This window comes from Felis catus, chromosome X (assembly GCF_018350175.1).
Source record: "Felis catus isolate Fca126 chromosome X, F.catus_Fca126_mat1.0, whole genome shotgun sequence".
NCBI classification, from domain to species: Eukaryota; Metazoa; Chordata; class Mammalia; order Carnivora; family Felidae; genus Felis; species Felis catus.
The window spans coordinates 91,017,992-91,035,025 of record NC_058386.1 but is presented as its reverse complement, the minus strand read 5'-3'; the positions used below and the strand labels follow the sequence as shown (position 1 = coordinate 91,035,025).

The window sequence follows — 17,034 nt, the reverse complement described above, 5'->3', positions numbered from 1 at the left end:
TTGAGGTGGAAGCAAGTAATCTGCCTGTGGGAGGGAGTTTGAGTTGAATGTTGTGGTCCTTAGTGCTGTTAAATATTTCAAACTTTTTGACTTTCAGGCACATAGAAATTAGACTCTTCAGTGGAGCATGCTCTGGCAGATGAAAAAGTAAGTGACATGTGTCATCTCCAGGTGGAGGCTGTTATGAGCCAGTGCATCATTCACTACCCTTTTAATGGAGCTTCTATCAGCCCAAGTCCCTGAGTAGAGCCCTCCTGTAGACTTCCAGTGGACGTGAAGCAGAACCAAGAAACAAACTTCTGTTATGTGAAGTTACTATGACTTGTGGCCCACTCTTACTGAAAAATCATAATAAAATCCCCTAAAAAAAATCATCACTGCCAGTGTCCAAATTTCCTCTTACATCAACACATTAGGACGATCTCTAAATACATTAACACCAGGGTCTTAATTTCTTCATCTACAAAATGGGAGTGAAACCCTACTTCATAGGGTTGTTCTGATTTAAATATATTTCTATATATAGCTCTGAGAACAGTGCCCTAGTACACAGGAGACAGAAGTGCTTGCCATTATTATGAAATACCTACCAAGTTTGCTGTAGATTCAGTTGTGCTATAAACACCTGAAGTTTCATAGTCTGGTTCTAGAGAATATAGCCAAAGTAAAGTAAAACATGAGCATTATTTTACAATTTAAAATTGTATAAACAATGAAGAATGTCAGAGTATATCTAGATCTCACTGACCTGAAGGATAAATATAATCTTCATGATATCTCCCTATAAAAAAAGACAGAAGAAGTGTTTATGTAGGGCTTTTCAGCTCAGCAGAGCCAGATGGCCAGCACTTGCTTTTTCTCAAGTTTTATGGATATATATTCAAAACTAAAATGTCTATGTCCTTGAAACAGGTGATTTGATCTTTCATACCAGTTAACAGATATAGAAGCCAGGGACTGACAGTAAACAGGACAAATTCCTCCTCTGAAAATTTCCTTAGTTCTTAAGAGTTCAGGCAGAGGTGAAAAACCCAGAGCTGTATCCAATCTTTCCAGTCAAGCAGTAGAGTACGATGATTAAATTCACTGGCTCTGGAGTTAGGGCTGTCTAGATTTGAATCCTGACTAACTTATAGAACTTAACATCACTTTAAGTGGGTTATAGTGCATCAATTTCTGCACTATAAAACAGGGGTAACGGTACCCAGCTCATAGGGGGTGAAAAGAACAGAACATGGTGCTTAATATATATAGCAAATGGTGTCTGTAAAGTACTAAGTATGACCCATAGTTTGCTTAAGTAGACATTAAAGGGGTGTATCATGCCTCATCTGTTTCTCAGGCTGTTTTAAGTAAATAATACTTTTAAAGTTGGTTTGTTCTCAGAGGATGGCTCAGTGAACTAAAGTATTTTGCTTTAAGACTACAATACCATTGAAATGCAGAGAAAATTAATCATCAATTGGACAGTTTTCCACCAAATAAAACCCCACAGGTCAAAACTGGATTTGATTCTTAAACACGTCACTTATCAAACACATACATGCAACCACTCCAGACAGCAAGATTTACAATGGGAACAAAGATTTGATTACTCTGAATATGCCACTACAGGTGAGCAGTATATCTGAAGGTACCCACCAAGCTAAAGGGAAAAGACAAAAGGGTCATGCTGAGAAGAGCAGAGAACATACACCCTTAAGCACATGCATGCACATGCATGGGGACAAAGTCTTCACAGATCATTCTTGTGCTAGATGTTTTGTCCTCATTAAATTCCCAGAAATACCTTTTTTCTTCTACATCAGTAGTAGAAAGAAGAACATACAAGAAAATAAAGAACTTGGCTGCTAAGTCAAGTCACTGAGACTGCCTCACACTGCCTTAATCCACCCAATTCCTCCAGAATTGTTTGAGTAGAATTGTCGCTTATGGATCATTTTATGATAAAATGGTAAAAATAAGCACACCCCATAGTGAGAGACACCCTAACTGTTAAGAACATACATATAGGCTTTAGTGTCAGACAAACCCAAATTCAAAAGTGATCTCTGCCAATCTCAAAAGACTATATATTGCATGATTACACTTGTATGAAATGTCCAGAATAGGCAAATCCTTTGAGATAGAAAACAGATTCGTGGTTGCCTCAGGCTGGGGGGGGGAAGGGAGGTTGGTACAGAAAATGGGGAGCGGCTAATTAGTACAGGATTTCTTTTTTGGGGTGACAAAATGTTCTAAAGTTGATTGTGGTGATGGTCATTCACCGCTGTGACTATACTAAAATCACTGAACTGCACACTTTTTAAACAGGTGAATTATATGCTATGTAGATTATATCTAAATAAAGCAGTTATAAAAAAGTTAAATCTCTGTCACTTACTAAAGGTACGACTTTGGCCAGGTCATTTACCCTCTGAACCTCAATTTCCTCATATAACAAACAAGGGTACCAAATTCCTTTGAGGGATACAGTTAAATAGATTAAATTATAAATATACTTAGTACAGTAGATGACCAAGAGGATACGATGAATAGTAAAGTTCTAAGTCAAGTAGACTTCTTCAGGCAAAGACTGTTTTATAGCAGTTTTGTACAATAGAAGCTAGTCACAGAAAAGCCTAAAATATACAAACAAATGGTCTTCACCGTAACAGAAGAAGTGCCTTGCTCATAAGGAACAGATGTTTCCTATACCAAAATCCCACCAAATCAAAACTCACTAAAAGACCTATGCAGAGAGCTGAAAATAAGTTATAACGATGTGGTGGCCTATAGAAATAGATGTCTGGCCTTCTGAGAAAGACCAAGACATCTTCAAAATCCTAGCAAAGCTCTGAGACAAGAACTGAGAACTCATTCAAAATGAGCTACTGGAACAGTGTGAGACCCCAAAACCAAAACCTGTTAAGTCTACTTCACAGCCCTGATGACTAATGCCACAAGAATCCTCTTTTAAAGAGACATTTAACTGTAACTGACTCACCATTGTGACTCTGGCCACTGGCCCCTTCTGAGTTCAAGGTCTGTTTGCCTGAGCTATGTCCTCGCCTTGCAACACAGTATCGCGAAGCAGCAGGAACCAGTGTGGAGGGCCCTCCATGACTCTGTACCAAAGACACACAGTTCATCAAAAAAAAGCTGTATTTTAATGTACTTTAGAATCAAAATATGTGAGAAAATTATCAAGAAAACAGAAAATATTAGCCCACAAGGCAAGTGTATTTGTCCACCTCTACTCCTTTTCTCTAAAAACAGCTTTAAAAGTTCTCCTCTCCCATCTTTAAAAGCTCTAAGATAAAAGCTCAAGGTTTCCGTGTTTTATTTGCAGTTTGTTCAAAGAGCTAAAACATATCCACACTGCTTTTACTTAAAAAAAAATAAGAGAAAAAGTAAACAGCTTTTTGATTAAAGCTTTGACCTACTTACAGGTAAAGTTGGATAAGCAGTCTCATCCCCTTCCTCAACTTCATAAAAGGTAATGGTTTCTTCTACGCCCCTGGGCATCTGTCCATTCTCTGGGGCAAAGCTATACTGGCACTCCTTGTTCATGCAATGCATCTGGCGGTGACTACGTCTAAAGGAACTTAAGTATTAAGTAGTTCAGAGAAAAGGGGAAAAAAGTTAAAATATAGTATGGTAACTTGTTCCAAATTTCTAAATAACTGTTCAAACATCTCAATGCTGACACTAAAAAAAATTTAATCCATGTATTTGTCACTCAGCAATGAAGCCCAACTTGCCCATTTTCTGATTTTCAACATTTAAAATTCACTTACCGAGATCTATAGGAGAAGTTATCATAGCCCTGGCAACACCTTTTACCTGGGCCAGGGTAAAAACCAACTTTAGGGGCTTCCATGTTATGCCTGTTGATAAAGCGAGATGAATCCCTAAGAATGAAGGGAAAGGAAAACAAAACTGTTTATCTAGTAATTGGCACTTAAATAGAATTATTTATCACGTTATCGGCACTTAAGTAGAATTAACACATTTTTCTAAAAATATCCCAATAGAAAGAGCTGTTCTGCCCTCACTACTTGTATTAGGCCTATCCATTATTAGTGGATACAGTGCCATATCCACGACATTCATCTTGATAGCTCTAGCTTATCTCTTCAACCATTCCGTATTTGTTCAGTGAGAATACAATAAATTCATTTGAAAAAAATTTAAGTACACATCAGTTCCATCCACTAAGCAAAGATTATAAAAAAAAGCTAAACTATTAAGATATTTCTAAATTCTACTTTAATTCTGTCTAGGAATTGTTCACAATACCTAAACAGAGATGTACACTACCTTGGAAGTCAATTAAGCCTTACCTGGGCATCCCATATCCCCGACCCTGTCTCTGAGGTGGATGTTGAGGATGGAAATGCTCATTAGACAGGACATTGGCAGCTGTCTGTGCGTAGTGCACTGAAGGGTCGTGCCCATAATGCACGCTGTGCTGAAGCCTGGGCGGGAGGAAGGCGTCTCCCCTGCCGTAAGCCATAGTCACATAAACCTCTTTTCCTCTAACTTTTTTGAACATCTTCTTCCGTTGCTTCATGTCCATCTCTGACATAGCTTTCAGGCAAACAAAGTAGGAAATAAGCTTCATAACCAAACCAAGAGATCCAATCCCCCCCCCACCCAAATGCCTAGAATTTTTAAGGGAACAAACCAAATAAATACAGGAAGGTAATGACTGTATTTTTTAAGGATGTACTAGATCTTCCATTTGGAAGGGCAAAACCAGCAGGCAATTTCCCCTATCAATGGACATCTCCACACTATCTTTAGTTCAGGTGGCTTTGCTCATCAAAACACAGTCATTCAGTCACCTACATTACTTATTTTCCCAGAAATTATGGCTACTAATAGAATGTCTGCTTCTATGAGGTGTTTTCCTAGTTCTCTGAGAAATCCTTTCAAGTTTTAGAGTCTAAAATCTACTCCAGCTTGTTAGCACAAAGTCCCCTGAACAGTGGTTCTCTACCAGACAATTTTGCCCCTCCCCACCCTGAGACCCATGTGGCAATGTCTGGAGACATTTTTGGTTGTTGCAACTGTGGTAAAGATGCTACTGGCATCTAGCAGACAGTCAAAAGATGCTAAGCAACCTACAATGCATAGGACAGCTGCACACAGCAAAGTTTTCCATACCAAAATGTCAGTAATGCTGAACTCTACCTGAGAACAAGACTTCCATTAGATCTTAAGAAGGGGTAAAGAATAAAAACCTTCAGTATACAAACCCATTTCTGGGACATAGCCCCCGGAAATTTTCTGGTAACCTCTTCCTTTCCGACTGGGCATACCACTCCAGGCAGGAACAGGTGTGACTTGGGTAACTGGTTTTAAGTTAGCCAGTGGAACAACATGCCTTAAAATTAAAGATACCACCATAAAGCCGCTGCAACACAGACTTAATTTTCACTGGATATACATACCCTCACCCATCCACTTCATTTCAAGCATTTTCTACTTAAACTTGCTGACACACTTGCTACCCTGGTGAGGTTTTCTTTTTAGGTTAGAAAACCTAAGAGTAATTTGTACAATTTCACAGCTATTTGTAGCATATATCACGTTCCAGAGGAAAGACTGTGACAGACTAGTCTACAAATATTTGTTGCCTTTCCTTGGAAGAGGATGATAGTTTCCCATCCCATTGACTTCAGGCTCAGCTATGTAATCCACTTTGGCCAATAAAACACAAGGAGATGCTTTAAGAACCACCACGTGGTTTGTCATGTTCACCTCTTTCCCCTATGATCATGGAAATGGGTCTAGATAGAGCCTTTGATGGCCTGGATCCCCTTTTCTGACACACTATGAAATGCTAAATGAACACAAGAAATGAACTTGTTTTAAGCTACTGAGTTTTTGGTTAGAAGGGCAGCTTAATCAAGTTAAATGGTTCTCAAAGTGGACCAATAGCATTAGCTATCACCTGGAAATTACTGAGTTCAAATTCTTGGGCCCCATCAGATATACTGAAACCAGAAACCCTGGGAATGGAGTTCATCAATCTGTTTTAACAAGCTCTCTAGGTAATTCTGGGGCATGTTAAAGTCTGAGAATTACCAGACTAGCTTATCTTGGTACAGGCAGAAGCTTGTTTAGCAAACCAGCTTTCCAATTAGTATGAATGGTTTTATACCAGAATTCTGTTGTATTTAGTATTTCTGGTAAGTTGACTAGAGCCTAGGGATTTGGAAACTTTTATATACAAGTATACTGAGATTTCATATTTCAGCATATGCTTTTACAATCTGAGATAAGTCATCTTAAGCTGGTACCAGATGTAACTCTGGATCTCTTACTAGCATCCTGGCAATTCTCAATTTACTACTACAAAAAGGCATCAAGAGCCAAAGATTTTAGTAATACAACAAACTATTGTATTCTTACTTTTCTGCCAATTCTTCAATGAAGACTGTTACGGAATTATTCTCATTTCCAACTTCTTGAATATGAGCATTATAATATCTTCCACCTGATTCCAAGCGAACCTGAAAGAGAATAGGAGACAGTAAACATACATCTAATCTCAAGTCTTTTGCCAGATCTGGCTTCTGACAAACAAAAATACAACTCCTCCCCCAGAGTACAGTGTCTACTTATCAAAGCAGTTGCTAATAAACACTGCCAGCCAGTCTGGCTCAACAGATGTGGCACATGATAAAAAAGATCCTTACATCATCTCACAGAAGCTTGTAATTAAAGTTTAATACAACCATTAAAAAATTTTTTCTAGCATTTTGTAAATGACCTTTGTTGAACTAAAACTGCAACCTTGGAAAAACTAATTTTTTAATGCTTATTTATTTAGAGAGAGTGAGTGAGCAGGAGCAGGGGGAGGGAAGAGAAGGAGAGAGAGAATCCCAACCAGGTTCTGTGCTGTCAGTGCAGAGGACGACGTGAACCTCCATCTCATGAACCATGAGATCATGACTTGAGCTGAAATCAAGACCTGAACACTTAACCAACTGAGCCACCCAGGCACCCCCAAATTACTGAGTTTTTAAAGGACGAACTAACCTGACACTTGTCTCCCAAATAGTACTGTCTCCCAGCATACTCCATGTAATCAGTTTTTTGAAGTTCTATTAAAAGAAAATGAAGATTCAAGCTCAACTGAACTGGTTCCTTTCCCGTTTTACACCATTTAATTTTCTACTTTACATTTACCAGTGTTTTTGACAATGCTACTACTATAAGCTGAAACCTGGGGGCAGGACTGGTGGGGGAAGAGTCCTAAAGGGTCATTCCATTACTCTTGACAGGTTATTTCTGTGGTTAATTTAAGGAGACCTGCCAAAATAGTTTGGTGCTATAAAACACAGGTGGAAATTGGGAGGCTGTAATCTTAGTTATACCAATGGAAACAACTTGATAGTAACACACCTCAATGAAAAACAAACAAACACTACCTAGTTTCTTCAAAGCATCTTATTATTTTTAACAACTTATTGTGTCTTCACCTGATTCTAGATCGTTAGACTGCTAATTATACCTAGGTTCACCAAGGTTCAAGAAGTTGAATATGAAACATTAAAAGGCTACCTTGAAGGCAGAACTTTAAGGGCAAATTTGAATAACTTAGTTCTCTTATAGGGAGTCATAAACAATTACCTATTTCAACAGTTGGCAAACTTTCTCTGTAAAGAGTAAGTATTTCAAGCTTTGTGGGTCATACAGACCCTGTCACAACCACTCAATTCTGTCATAAAACTACTTATAGACAATTGAATTTCATATAATTTTCATGTGTCAAAATACACTGTTCTTTTACAATTTTTTCTGCCATTTAAAAATATAAAGACCATTCTTAGCTCACAGACCACACAAGAACAGGTGGCAGGGAAGATTTGTTCTAAAGGCCAGTTTGTGGACACCTGACCTATTCATTTATCAGTGAGTAGTTTTAACACTTTAAATCTAAGATAAGCTTATTTACAGTTACATATTTTGGGTACTCAAAGTTATCTAAAGGGTATCTCCACAGTCTTTGCAAAACTAAAAGTCCCAGATAAACATCATATTCTAAAAGATCCTTCCCCACTTCTATGTTTCCTCTTCTCGATTTAAAATCATGTATTAAGTAAGCTAAAAAGTAGGAGGCTGTCCTTTATAACAGTACATTAAAAACATCTCATTAGAAATAATTTGCAAATTTTTTCCCCTGGAGGTCAGGATTCAAAAGCATGCTGTCAATATTTCATTACCTTTTCTGCTGTCCAACCAAACATCAAATTCTACATTACGATAGATTTCTGGATCCAGGGCTTTAAGCACCTTATACGGGAAGAGCATCTTTGATGGACTCTCTGGAGACTAAAACAAAAATAATCATGCTACAAAATCATCATCCTTAGCTTCAAAGTTCCTTCTATGAAGAAAGAAAGTTGTTTTTTTAACTATGTACATATGCCTCCCTTTCCTTCTTTATTAAAAAAAGAATTAAATGCCACAGTAAGTTTTGTTGCGTATTTTAAAAATCAGGAGATTAAAGAAGCAATATGCAAATAATCTAAAAGGTTTTAGATGGCAGAAGGGAAATATTGAAAGCAGCCAACAATTTAGGATATATCTCACATAAATCAATGCAACACAAAGATTAAAGATTCAGTCAGGCTATTCAATAAATCTCATATTGATATACACAGAGAGGTGCAAGTGTTCTTGTACCCTAAAATCACCTGAAAATTCTATTTCATTTTGGTCAAAATCTGTTGCAACTTTCAAAGGAATTTCCTTTTTCTTCTGCTTTCCTAGAATTTCACCATATCCAATAGTTACTGTTCCCAAATTCCCAGAACTTGGGGCATAAATAAACATTATTTTAATAGTATTTGCCCTATTGAGCTAGCCTCAAACTAAAGGTCTGCTTGATTTTAGGACCATAAAGACGGTAAAAATTTCTCCTGTTTCTTCAAACAGGATTATTACCTATTTCCTTTGAACAGAATAGGGCAAGCATCACATACTTTAATGACAGAGAAAAACCTTAGCATCCATAAGATTCATCACAAAGTAGCTATTACTGGATTTGTAATATTTAATTTGAAAACAACAGCTTCTGAAAATTCTAAAGTGTTCAGAGATTGCTTTGAAAACAATCTATACAATTCCATTAAGAATAAATACTCAGACAACATTAAGCACCCATTTTACATTTTAAGATTAAAACTTCCACAAAGGAAAACACGAACTCCTCCCCCACCGCATATAACTAGAATGGACTGCTTGACCTTAACTTAAGGCCTTTTAAGTTATGATGCTACAAGCCAAGATTATGAGAATTTTTTGCCTAGAAAATTTCAAACCTTTGCTTCTTCTGTTCCTTGATTGCACCCCTCTGGTGTATTTTCAACATTGCAGCAGGCACCCAACTCTTCACTCCTAATTGAAAAGATTTAGAACAAAGAGCTTTATATAAAGGCAGTAGCTGAGTTTTAAGTCTAATGACTATACCACCACCTAGTGGTAAACTAGCTCAAGGTCTAAAAATGAGGCAAATAGTTTTTCACCCCAACATTTACATTCATGCTTCCTTTTTATTAGGATGTACTACAATATACTTAAGCAGACTATCTCCTATATTTCATACCTCCATCTCTTAAGATGGTCCCTATGATCTTTGCCTCCTGGTGTTCACATCCATGTAGGATTCCCCTACCTCAAGTTTGCTTCTTAATAGATAAGATGTATATTATTATTTTGCATAAGAACGTAGTGCCTGTATTGCTGGTCCCTTGCTGACTATAAGGAAGCAAGCAGTCATGTTCACCAACCACATGTGACAAATAGGTGAGGGTTCCCTTAGGCTGACAGCCAGCAAAACAACAACAACAACAACAACAACAACAAAAATTTCTCAGTCCTACAGCTTCAAGAACTAAATGCTGCCAAGAACCATGTGAGTGTCAAAGTGGATCCTTCGTCGGTCAAAACTCCAGGTAAGAACTCAATCCTGGCCAACAACCTCATTGCAGTCTTGTGAGACCCGAAGCAGAAGACCCAGCTAAGCTGTGCCCAGATTCCTAGTCCACATAAACTGTGAGATAAGTGTGTTAAATTGCAAAATCTGTAGTAATACTGTCATGAAGCAATAGGTAACTAGTACATCTTGCTTTTTTTTTTACTACTATAATTGCCCAAAGCCGGACATCCTTAGGACAAATCATCAGTGAAGAATGAAGCAACTTTTACCCTGATGCATGAGTGCCACTCCCTGCATTCCCAAGTAAGTTTAAAAACCTCTCTTCTACAAAAAAAATTGCAATCAAGACAAAAAGACAAGGTTGACACCTGACTGGCACCAAGCCTATATGAATTTCCTTCACATAAGTAGGAATCAAGAAGAAATAGAAGATAACACCTACTTTATTATCTGACACACCAGCTGTTTCCTCAGAGGCCACAATCTATATTTCCAACAAGTACCAAAGGCAGACACTCAAAGGCTCTTAAAACTCCCCTTAGTCTGAGAAATTCTTTTCTACTAGTTGGATGTGTGCTACTTCAAGTAACCACTGTGAATCTCAGTTACCAACTAACAAAATGATAGTGCTGGTTTACAACCAGCTTTTTCTCATAATATGGTCCACAGCTTACCTACATCAGAATATTTGGAATATACTTGTTAAAAAAAAGAAGATTCCTGGCCCCACTCTCACCTCAAATTTTGTGAAACTAGGCCCAAGAATCTGCCTTCCTAACAAGCACCATTTGAGAACCATGGGGTTACATAGTTCTAAAGTCACTTCTAGCAATTAAAAAAAAAAAAAAAAAGGATCCTGACTTGGATCAAACCTCCGAAGCCTGAACATCTCAAAATACAACATATCTTTTTGGTAAAATTTCTCTTCCCCCAATAGAAAATGGATCTCCACATACATATGTGTGGGTATGTCAAGCCCCTTCCACTTTCAAATGATGATGTTGATCTTGAGGTTGACACCCCCTTTCCCTTTATTACCTATTACAAGCTGAACTCTTGTAGTCAACATGGACATCCTCGCTGCCAGTCAGCGCATGGTTTCTGTTCTTTTTGGAACCACTTCGAAACAATTCAACTGCAGTCTTCAACTCTTCTTCATCCACAAAAAACACATCTTTATAGAGAATTTCATACAGTACAGCTAAAGGAAAAAAAGCCAAAACTCCAACTGTCAAAGTAAGATCTCTTTATGACAATGTGAAAACAGCCATAAGCCAGTATACAATTTCAATAGGTGCCAACAAAACAGCTTAGAAGAGTTACTTACGGTGGGTCCCTCAATTTAAAGATGGGAAAACAAAATCATCTGAAACACACCTAACCATTTGTAAAGCTTTCACATACCCTGGCAAACAGCTGCACTTGACTGAAATTGTTTTGAGTACACTGAATCATAATGGCCATTACTTGAATAGCAGAGTAGAATCTGAAGAAAAACACAGAACAATTAAGTGAATGTTACATATCTTACAACCATGAACTACTTGAAATTAAATTGCTAACCAGAAATTGAGAATGAATTTGTTTTTTAAAATGTGATTTTTTTTTAGATCCCACATATTAAGTAATATCACACAATACTTGTTTCTGACTCATTTCACTTAACACGCCAATTATATCTCAATAAAGCTGAGGAAAAGTGATTTTTGAAATCTGAATAAAGATAAATGCTAGCTATAACTTTCAAAAGAGATGTTCTCAAAAGTGACTTTTAAATGCCAAGATTAAAATCACTAATAAGGCTACACTGAATCTAAATCACATTCCCATTAATGTAGCCAACAAGTTCATTTGTGAATTTGCAAAAATATAGAACTTTTACAAATTGAGTAAATCTAGTAGAAATCCTAACAGAAGTCAAGAGACCCAGCTTAACTTTGAAAAAGGACTGCAGAAATTATGTCAAATATCCAAATACTCCAAACTCCGATCATGAGGGCAGGGGGAGACTTAATTTACTCAAAAGGTTATCCATTCTACCGAGTAGTAATATATGAATACATTATATAGGAACAATACTGCTAAAGAGACTTTCTTGATGAATTAAGGCACTGAGATAGCTACAAAAGGAGTTAATTTCTTAGCTGATCTTTAGTCTCTAGTTTTCCCAAACAATTCAAAGCCATGCTTACTAACCAAAATATTTTAGTAAAAATGCTTGCAGGCTCTGTATGATGAAAACTGTCTGAATTAACAGCTCCAAAACCTTTTTAAATTTTGGTTCAAAAATCTGTCTTGAGTAAGGGATATATCTAACCATAAGTCTATTTTATTTCTTTTATTTGAGAGACAAAGAGTGTGAGCGGTGGGGGGGGGGGGGGGGGGGACAGGAGGAGAGAGAGAATGAATCTTAAGCAGGCTCCAGGCTCAGCACGGAGCCTGACATGGGGCTTGATCTCACAACCCTGGGATCATGACCTGAGCCAAAATCAAGAGTTGGACACTCAAATGACTAGAGCCACCCGGGCACCCCAAGTCTATCTGATTCTGAAGCCACGTCTCGTATTAGCAACCTGAGGGACCAAAGAGGATTCTCTTGTGTTCTATGGGAGGATGTTGCCACTGAGCTTCTTTGGCAGAAAATTCCAAGTCCCCTGTTTGCTGCCTTCCTGCCTAATCTGGGCTAACTTCTTCCAATAATAAAGTTCTCTACTTCAGGTCTATTATTCTTCCCTAGCCTTTTTTTGAAATCACAATTCCAACTCCACCAGTATAAACCATTTCAGAGTATTGAGGGCAAGTGTCAAGCTACAGTAACTCACGGTAAAGTTTAAGTTATGAAGTTTCACACCACTCTGAGCACTCTGAGGGGTTATTTCCATTTAAGAGTTTATTAATCCAAAAGAAAGTGAACAGATTTTGAGCAGAGAAGCCCTGTGTAATTTGGACTAGAAGAACTTGGAACTCCAACTAACAAAGGTCAATAACTGGAGGCAGTTGTTAAGGAGTAGTTAAAGGAATCCGGCTAACCAGAACTAAATAAATAAGCAAGAAAAAACTCCAGAGGTAACAGTATAGTTTCTTTATTCGTGTGGCAAGAAGTTCCATTTTGATTGGAAGAGGTGTCCCCGGTGGTATTGGTATCCCAACATAAAATAATAGTTCTGATACATACTTGTGGGTAGGCAAGTATGATATAATGGCATTAAACTAGTAAAAAAAAAAAAATGAGGTAGATCTAGATTACTGATGAGGATAGGTGAAAACAAGTAATAATATGTTTAGTATGAGCCCATCTACATTAAAAACATTATATAAATGGTGCCTGGGCAGCTCCGTGAAGCATCCGACTGGCTCAGATCATGATCCCCTGGTTCCTGAGTTCAAGCCCCACATTGGGCTCTGTGCAAAAAGCTCGGAACCTGGAGCCTACTTTGGATTCTGTGTCTCCCTCTCTCACTGCCCTTGCCCTGTTGGCACAGTCTCGGTCTCTCTCTCAAATAAGCAAACATTAAGAAGTTTTAAAAAATGTTGCCTGAAATATATTCCATGGTGTGACACAAGCCTTAAATAGTCAATTACTGTATAGCCTATACTAACTAATCAAATAATTGGGATAAAAGGTTTTTTCCTTAAAAACTTTTTGGGTGGCTCAGTTAAGCATCTAACTCTTGGTTTCAGCTCAGGTCATGATCTCAGCTTTGTGGGATCCAGTGCCCTGTGGGGCTCCACCCTGAGGGCAGAGCTGGCATAAGATTCTCTCTCTGCCCCTTCATCCCCCCTCACTCTCTCAAATAGATAAACAAAAACAAAAAAAAAACCCAGATTTTTTGGAAGAAACACTGTATACTGAAAAACAATCTGTTTAACGGCTAAGAGTTCTCAACCAACAAAACCGCTTCCTACTATTTTCCAAGCATCTTACTGGGCAGTAGTAGCACACTGGCCTGCTCTCAAGAAACTGAAGATTTAGGAGAGAAATAAGCATGAAAACAAATACAATGTGATTAGAATTACTTGGGTGATGCTACAGGAAGGAACACAAAGGGAGGAAAGAACTCCAGGGGAGTTGGGAGTTTCAAAGGAGTGAACATCGGAGATACAAAGGAAATGAAAAAAAGTGTAAGTCGGAGTATCTGGAATCAAAATATACTAAGGTTGTAAGACAGTGAAGATGAAAAGGGGACTAAATGCCTAGCTTCCAGGTTTGAACCTTATCTCCCAGCCAACAAGGAGCCAATTGAGGTTTGGTTTTTTTGGGTGTTTTTTTTTTTTTTTTTAACCTATTACAGGACTGGTAAGGTAAGGTCTGTTCAGGAGGGTGGCTAACAACACTCAGGATGACTAAATGGAGAGGTAAAGGCTGGTGGCGGAGAAGCTTGGCATTTAGACTATGCTTCCCCCCCACCCATTAATTAGGTAACAAAGAATGATTTCTTATTATCTTGTTAAGCCAGCAGCATCATTCAATTTCTTTTATTTTAGTAAACATTCACTCATCTTCTTACCTTGTCTTCATAGCCATTATCTGTGACACAAGTTGGAGGCTTTCCGGGAAAGCGATAAAGAATGAAATCCCGACTACACGGGTAGAAAACAAAGGTGGTTGAAAAGAGATAATTTAGTATATCCAAGAAGATAGTTTATAAGAACAAGTATCTGGGCTTTCACACTGCCCACCTTATTCATATAAAATAATCTGAATGTTTAAAGAGGCTAAATAATGTTAATTCAAAGTAGATAGCCAACTTCTCTAAAGTCCTATGGATTTCTTAAACATCTTAATTTGGGAAAAGGAGAAGTAAAGAAGATAGGTTCCCAAATGTATGTGTGTTTCTGAGTTTTGGGGGCTCCGCACTTATTTAAAGCATAGGCTGGCAAATTTTACTTGGTAAAAGACCAGATGATAAGCATTTCAGCTTTTGCAGGCCGTATGGTTTGCTCAACTTTGACTCGGTAGCATGAAAGCAGTCAGACCCTGATAAACAAGCACAAATGACTGTGTTCCAATAAAACTTAATTTACAGACACTGAAATCTGAACTTCATAGAATTTTCACATGCCATGTAACAGTACTCTACTTTTCATTTAACCATTTATAAACTTTGAAGAAAGCATTCTTAGCTCGAGGGCTATACATAAAAAGAAAGCAAGCCAATTTAAAAGCTGGCCCTTGGGGCGCCTGGGTGGCGCAGTCGGTTAAGCGTCTGACTTCAGCCAGGTCACGATCTCGCGGTCCGTGAGTTCGAGCCCCGCGTCAGGCTCTGGGCTGATGGCTCAGAGCCTGGAGCCTGTTTCCGATTCTGTGTCTCCCTCTCTCTCTGCCCCTCCCCCATTCATGCTCTGTCTCTCTCTGTCCCAAAAATAAATAAACGTTAAAAAAAAAAAAAGCTGGCCCTTGACTTAAAAGCAACAACTGATTAGTCACCTGCCCAATGCCTCTTCTATACAACTTCTTGATGGATTTAGTGAGAAATGAGCAGACTGCAAAACACTAACTTGAATGAGTACCCATAACCAGAAGATTCAGACTATACCAAGGTATATGCCATCTCACCATCCTAAAAACTGTGAAGGAAATCTTATGTACAGATCAACTTCCTCAAATGAACAAGATTTCCACTAGCCTCTATCCTACATTAGAGAAGTATTTTTCAATAGTTCTGTGCAACCCCACAGCTTCCAGAAATGCCACTTTTGCTATTTTGGGGACCAAAGTGATAGAGCAGTGTTTCTCAAAATGTTCATTATCATGTGCCTAAAGAGCCTTTTTATTTTTAATTTTCCTATGAAATTTTCATACCAGAGATATACCATATATCTGCTTATGTACCGTAACCCTCTGAAGGACTACAAACCACCATAGTATCTAACATCTTTTTGTCTTCAAGAACCAATTTCTACCCTCTTGGAAGCTATATTGCCCCACTAAAGATGCATTGAAGGGGCACAAAGTTAAACAGACAAGAATTCTAAGATAGACATTCTGATTTTCTACAGGAATACCAGCATTCCTTAAAGTCCTTTATTTCATTCAAATGGACACAAACTCTAGAGGCTCTCCACCCAAAAGTTAACACAAATTAACTTTACTTAGACATCTTCATTCTACAGATCATTCCCAAATCCCAAAGAGCCTTTAATAGAAACTTTACACACAATGACACATATGCACTCAGTCTTTAAAAAAAGATTTAACTTACTTATAAATTAGAGAAAGAGCTCTTATTTCCAGCTGGCCAGCACTTTCCTAAACATAAATAGTACATAAACTTTTAAAAAACATTCTGTAGCTATCAGGTAAAAGTTTTGCAAGTTCAACAAGTTATTTTGGATGCTTAGAGACGTTTCAAATGAAGAATTTGTAGAACACACTATAACTTGTTTTAAGATATTGCGTTACTCATTTACATAAACTTATTCTGAAACTAATAGTCCTAAAGACCTTCTCAGTTAACTATGAAGTAACAAGGACAGTTAATAGGAGAGATTTAAAAGGCACAATAAAAATGGAATTAGTGTTAAGATTATGAAGTTAGCAAGGTATTTAGTAAATGCTAAGTCCAGAACTATGGATTAATCACATAAATTATTTTTAATTAAATATGTGTTTATGAAGCTTACTCCCACATAAAGGATAACTACAAATCAGGGGAACTGTTGAATAAAAAAATGTAACAAATGACCTCTTGTAACATTCATTGCCATCCCTCCTCCCCCATTAAAGTGAAAGGACTTAGGCTTGTCCTGTTTGCAGTCTATGGATGATAAAATTGTTGACATAGAATTCTCAACATTCAACACAAAATAGGTCAATTGCCAGCTTCGAAACTTTTGCAAGAACTATTTGATTCAACACAGCTGGCTACTTAAGAAAATAGGTTGTGTCTAACTAAAGCTAAGGCGACACAGCTGAATGAATACTTCGGTTTACTATTCCAAATACTCTGAAAAGATTAAACCCCCGTATTTGATCTTACCTTGGGATCTCCCAACCGTTCCAGGTATTTCTCAAAAGATCCCTCCACATACTTCAAAAATAAAACAAACTTGACTTAACCAAATACATAGCATTACTAAAATCTGATTATATTCTG

General features: G+C 37.7%; 1 protein-coding gene across 1 annotated transcript in view; it reads right to left on the bottom strand.

Annotated features, from left to right (window-relative positions):
* Positions 1-17,034, bottom strand: part of ALG13 (ALG13 UDP-N-acetylglucosaminyltransferase subunit) — a 61,965-nt gene that overhangs the window by 21,517 nt on the left and 23,414 nt on the right. The window contains 16 exon segments of the mRNA XM_045051270.1: positions 591-646; positions 749-781; positions 2,987-3,107; positions 3,430-3,586; positions 3,780-3,893; positions 4,326-4,572; positions 5,244-5,371; positions 6,403-6,503; positions 7,033-7,097; positions 8,220-8,328; positions 9,321-9,396; positions 10,976-11,138; positions 11,342-11,423; positions 14,446-14,518; positions 16,141-16,187; positions 16,918-16,968. Of these exon segments, the coding sequence (XP_044907205.1) occupies positions 591-646; positions 749-781; positions 2,987-3,107; positions 3,430-3,586; positions 3,780-3,893; positions 4,326-4,572; positions 5,244-5,371; positions 6,403-6,503; positions 7,033-7,097; positions 8,220-8,328; positions 9,321-9,396; positions 10,976-11,138; positions 11,342-11,423; positions 14,446-14,518; positions 16,141-16,187; positions 16,918-16,968 (1,623 nt within the window).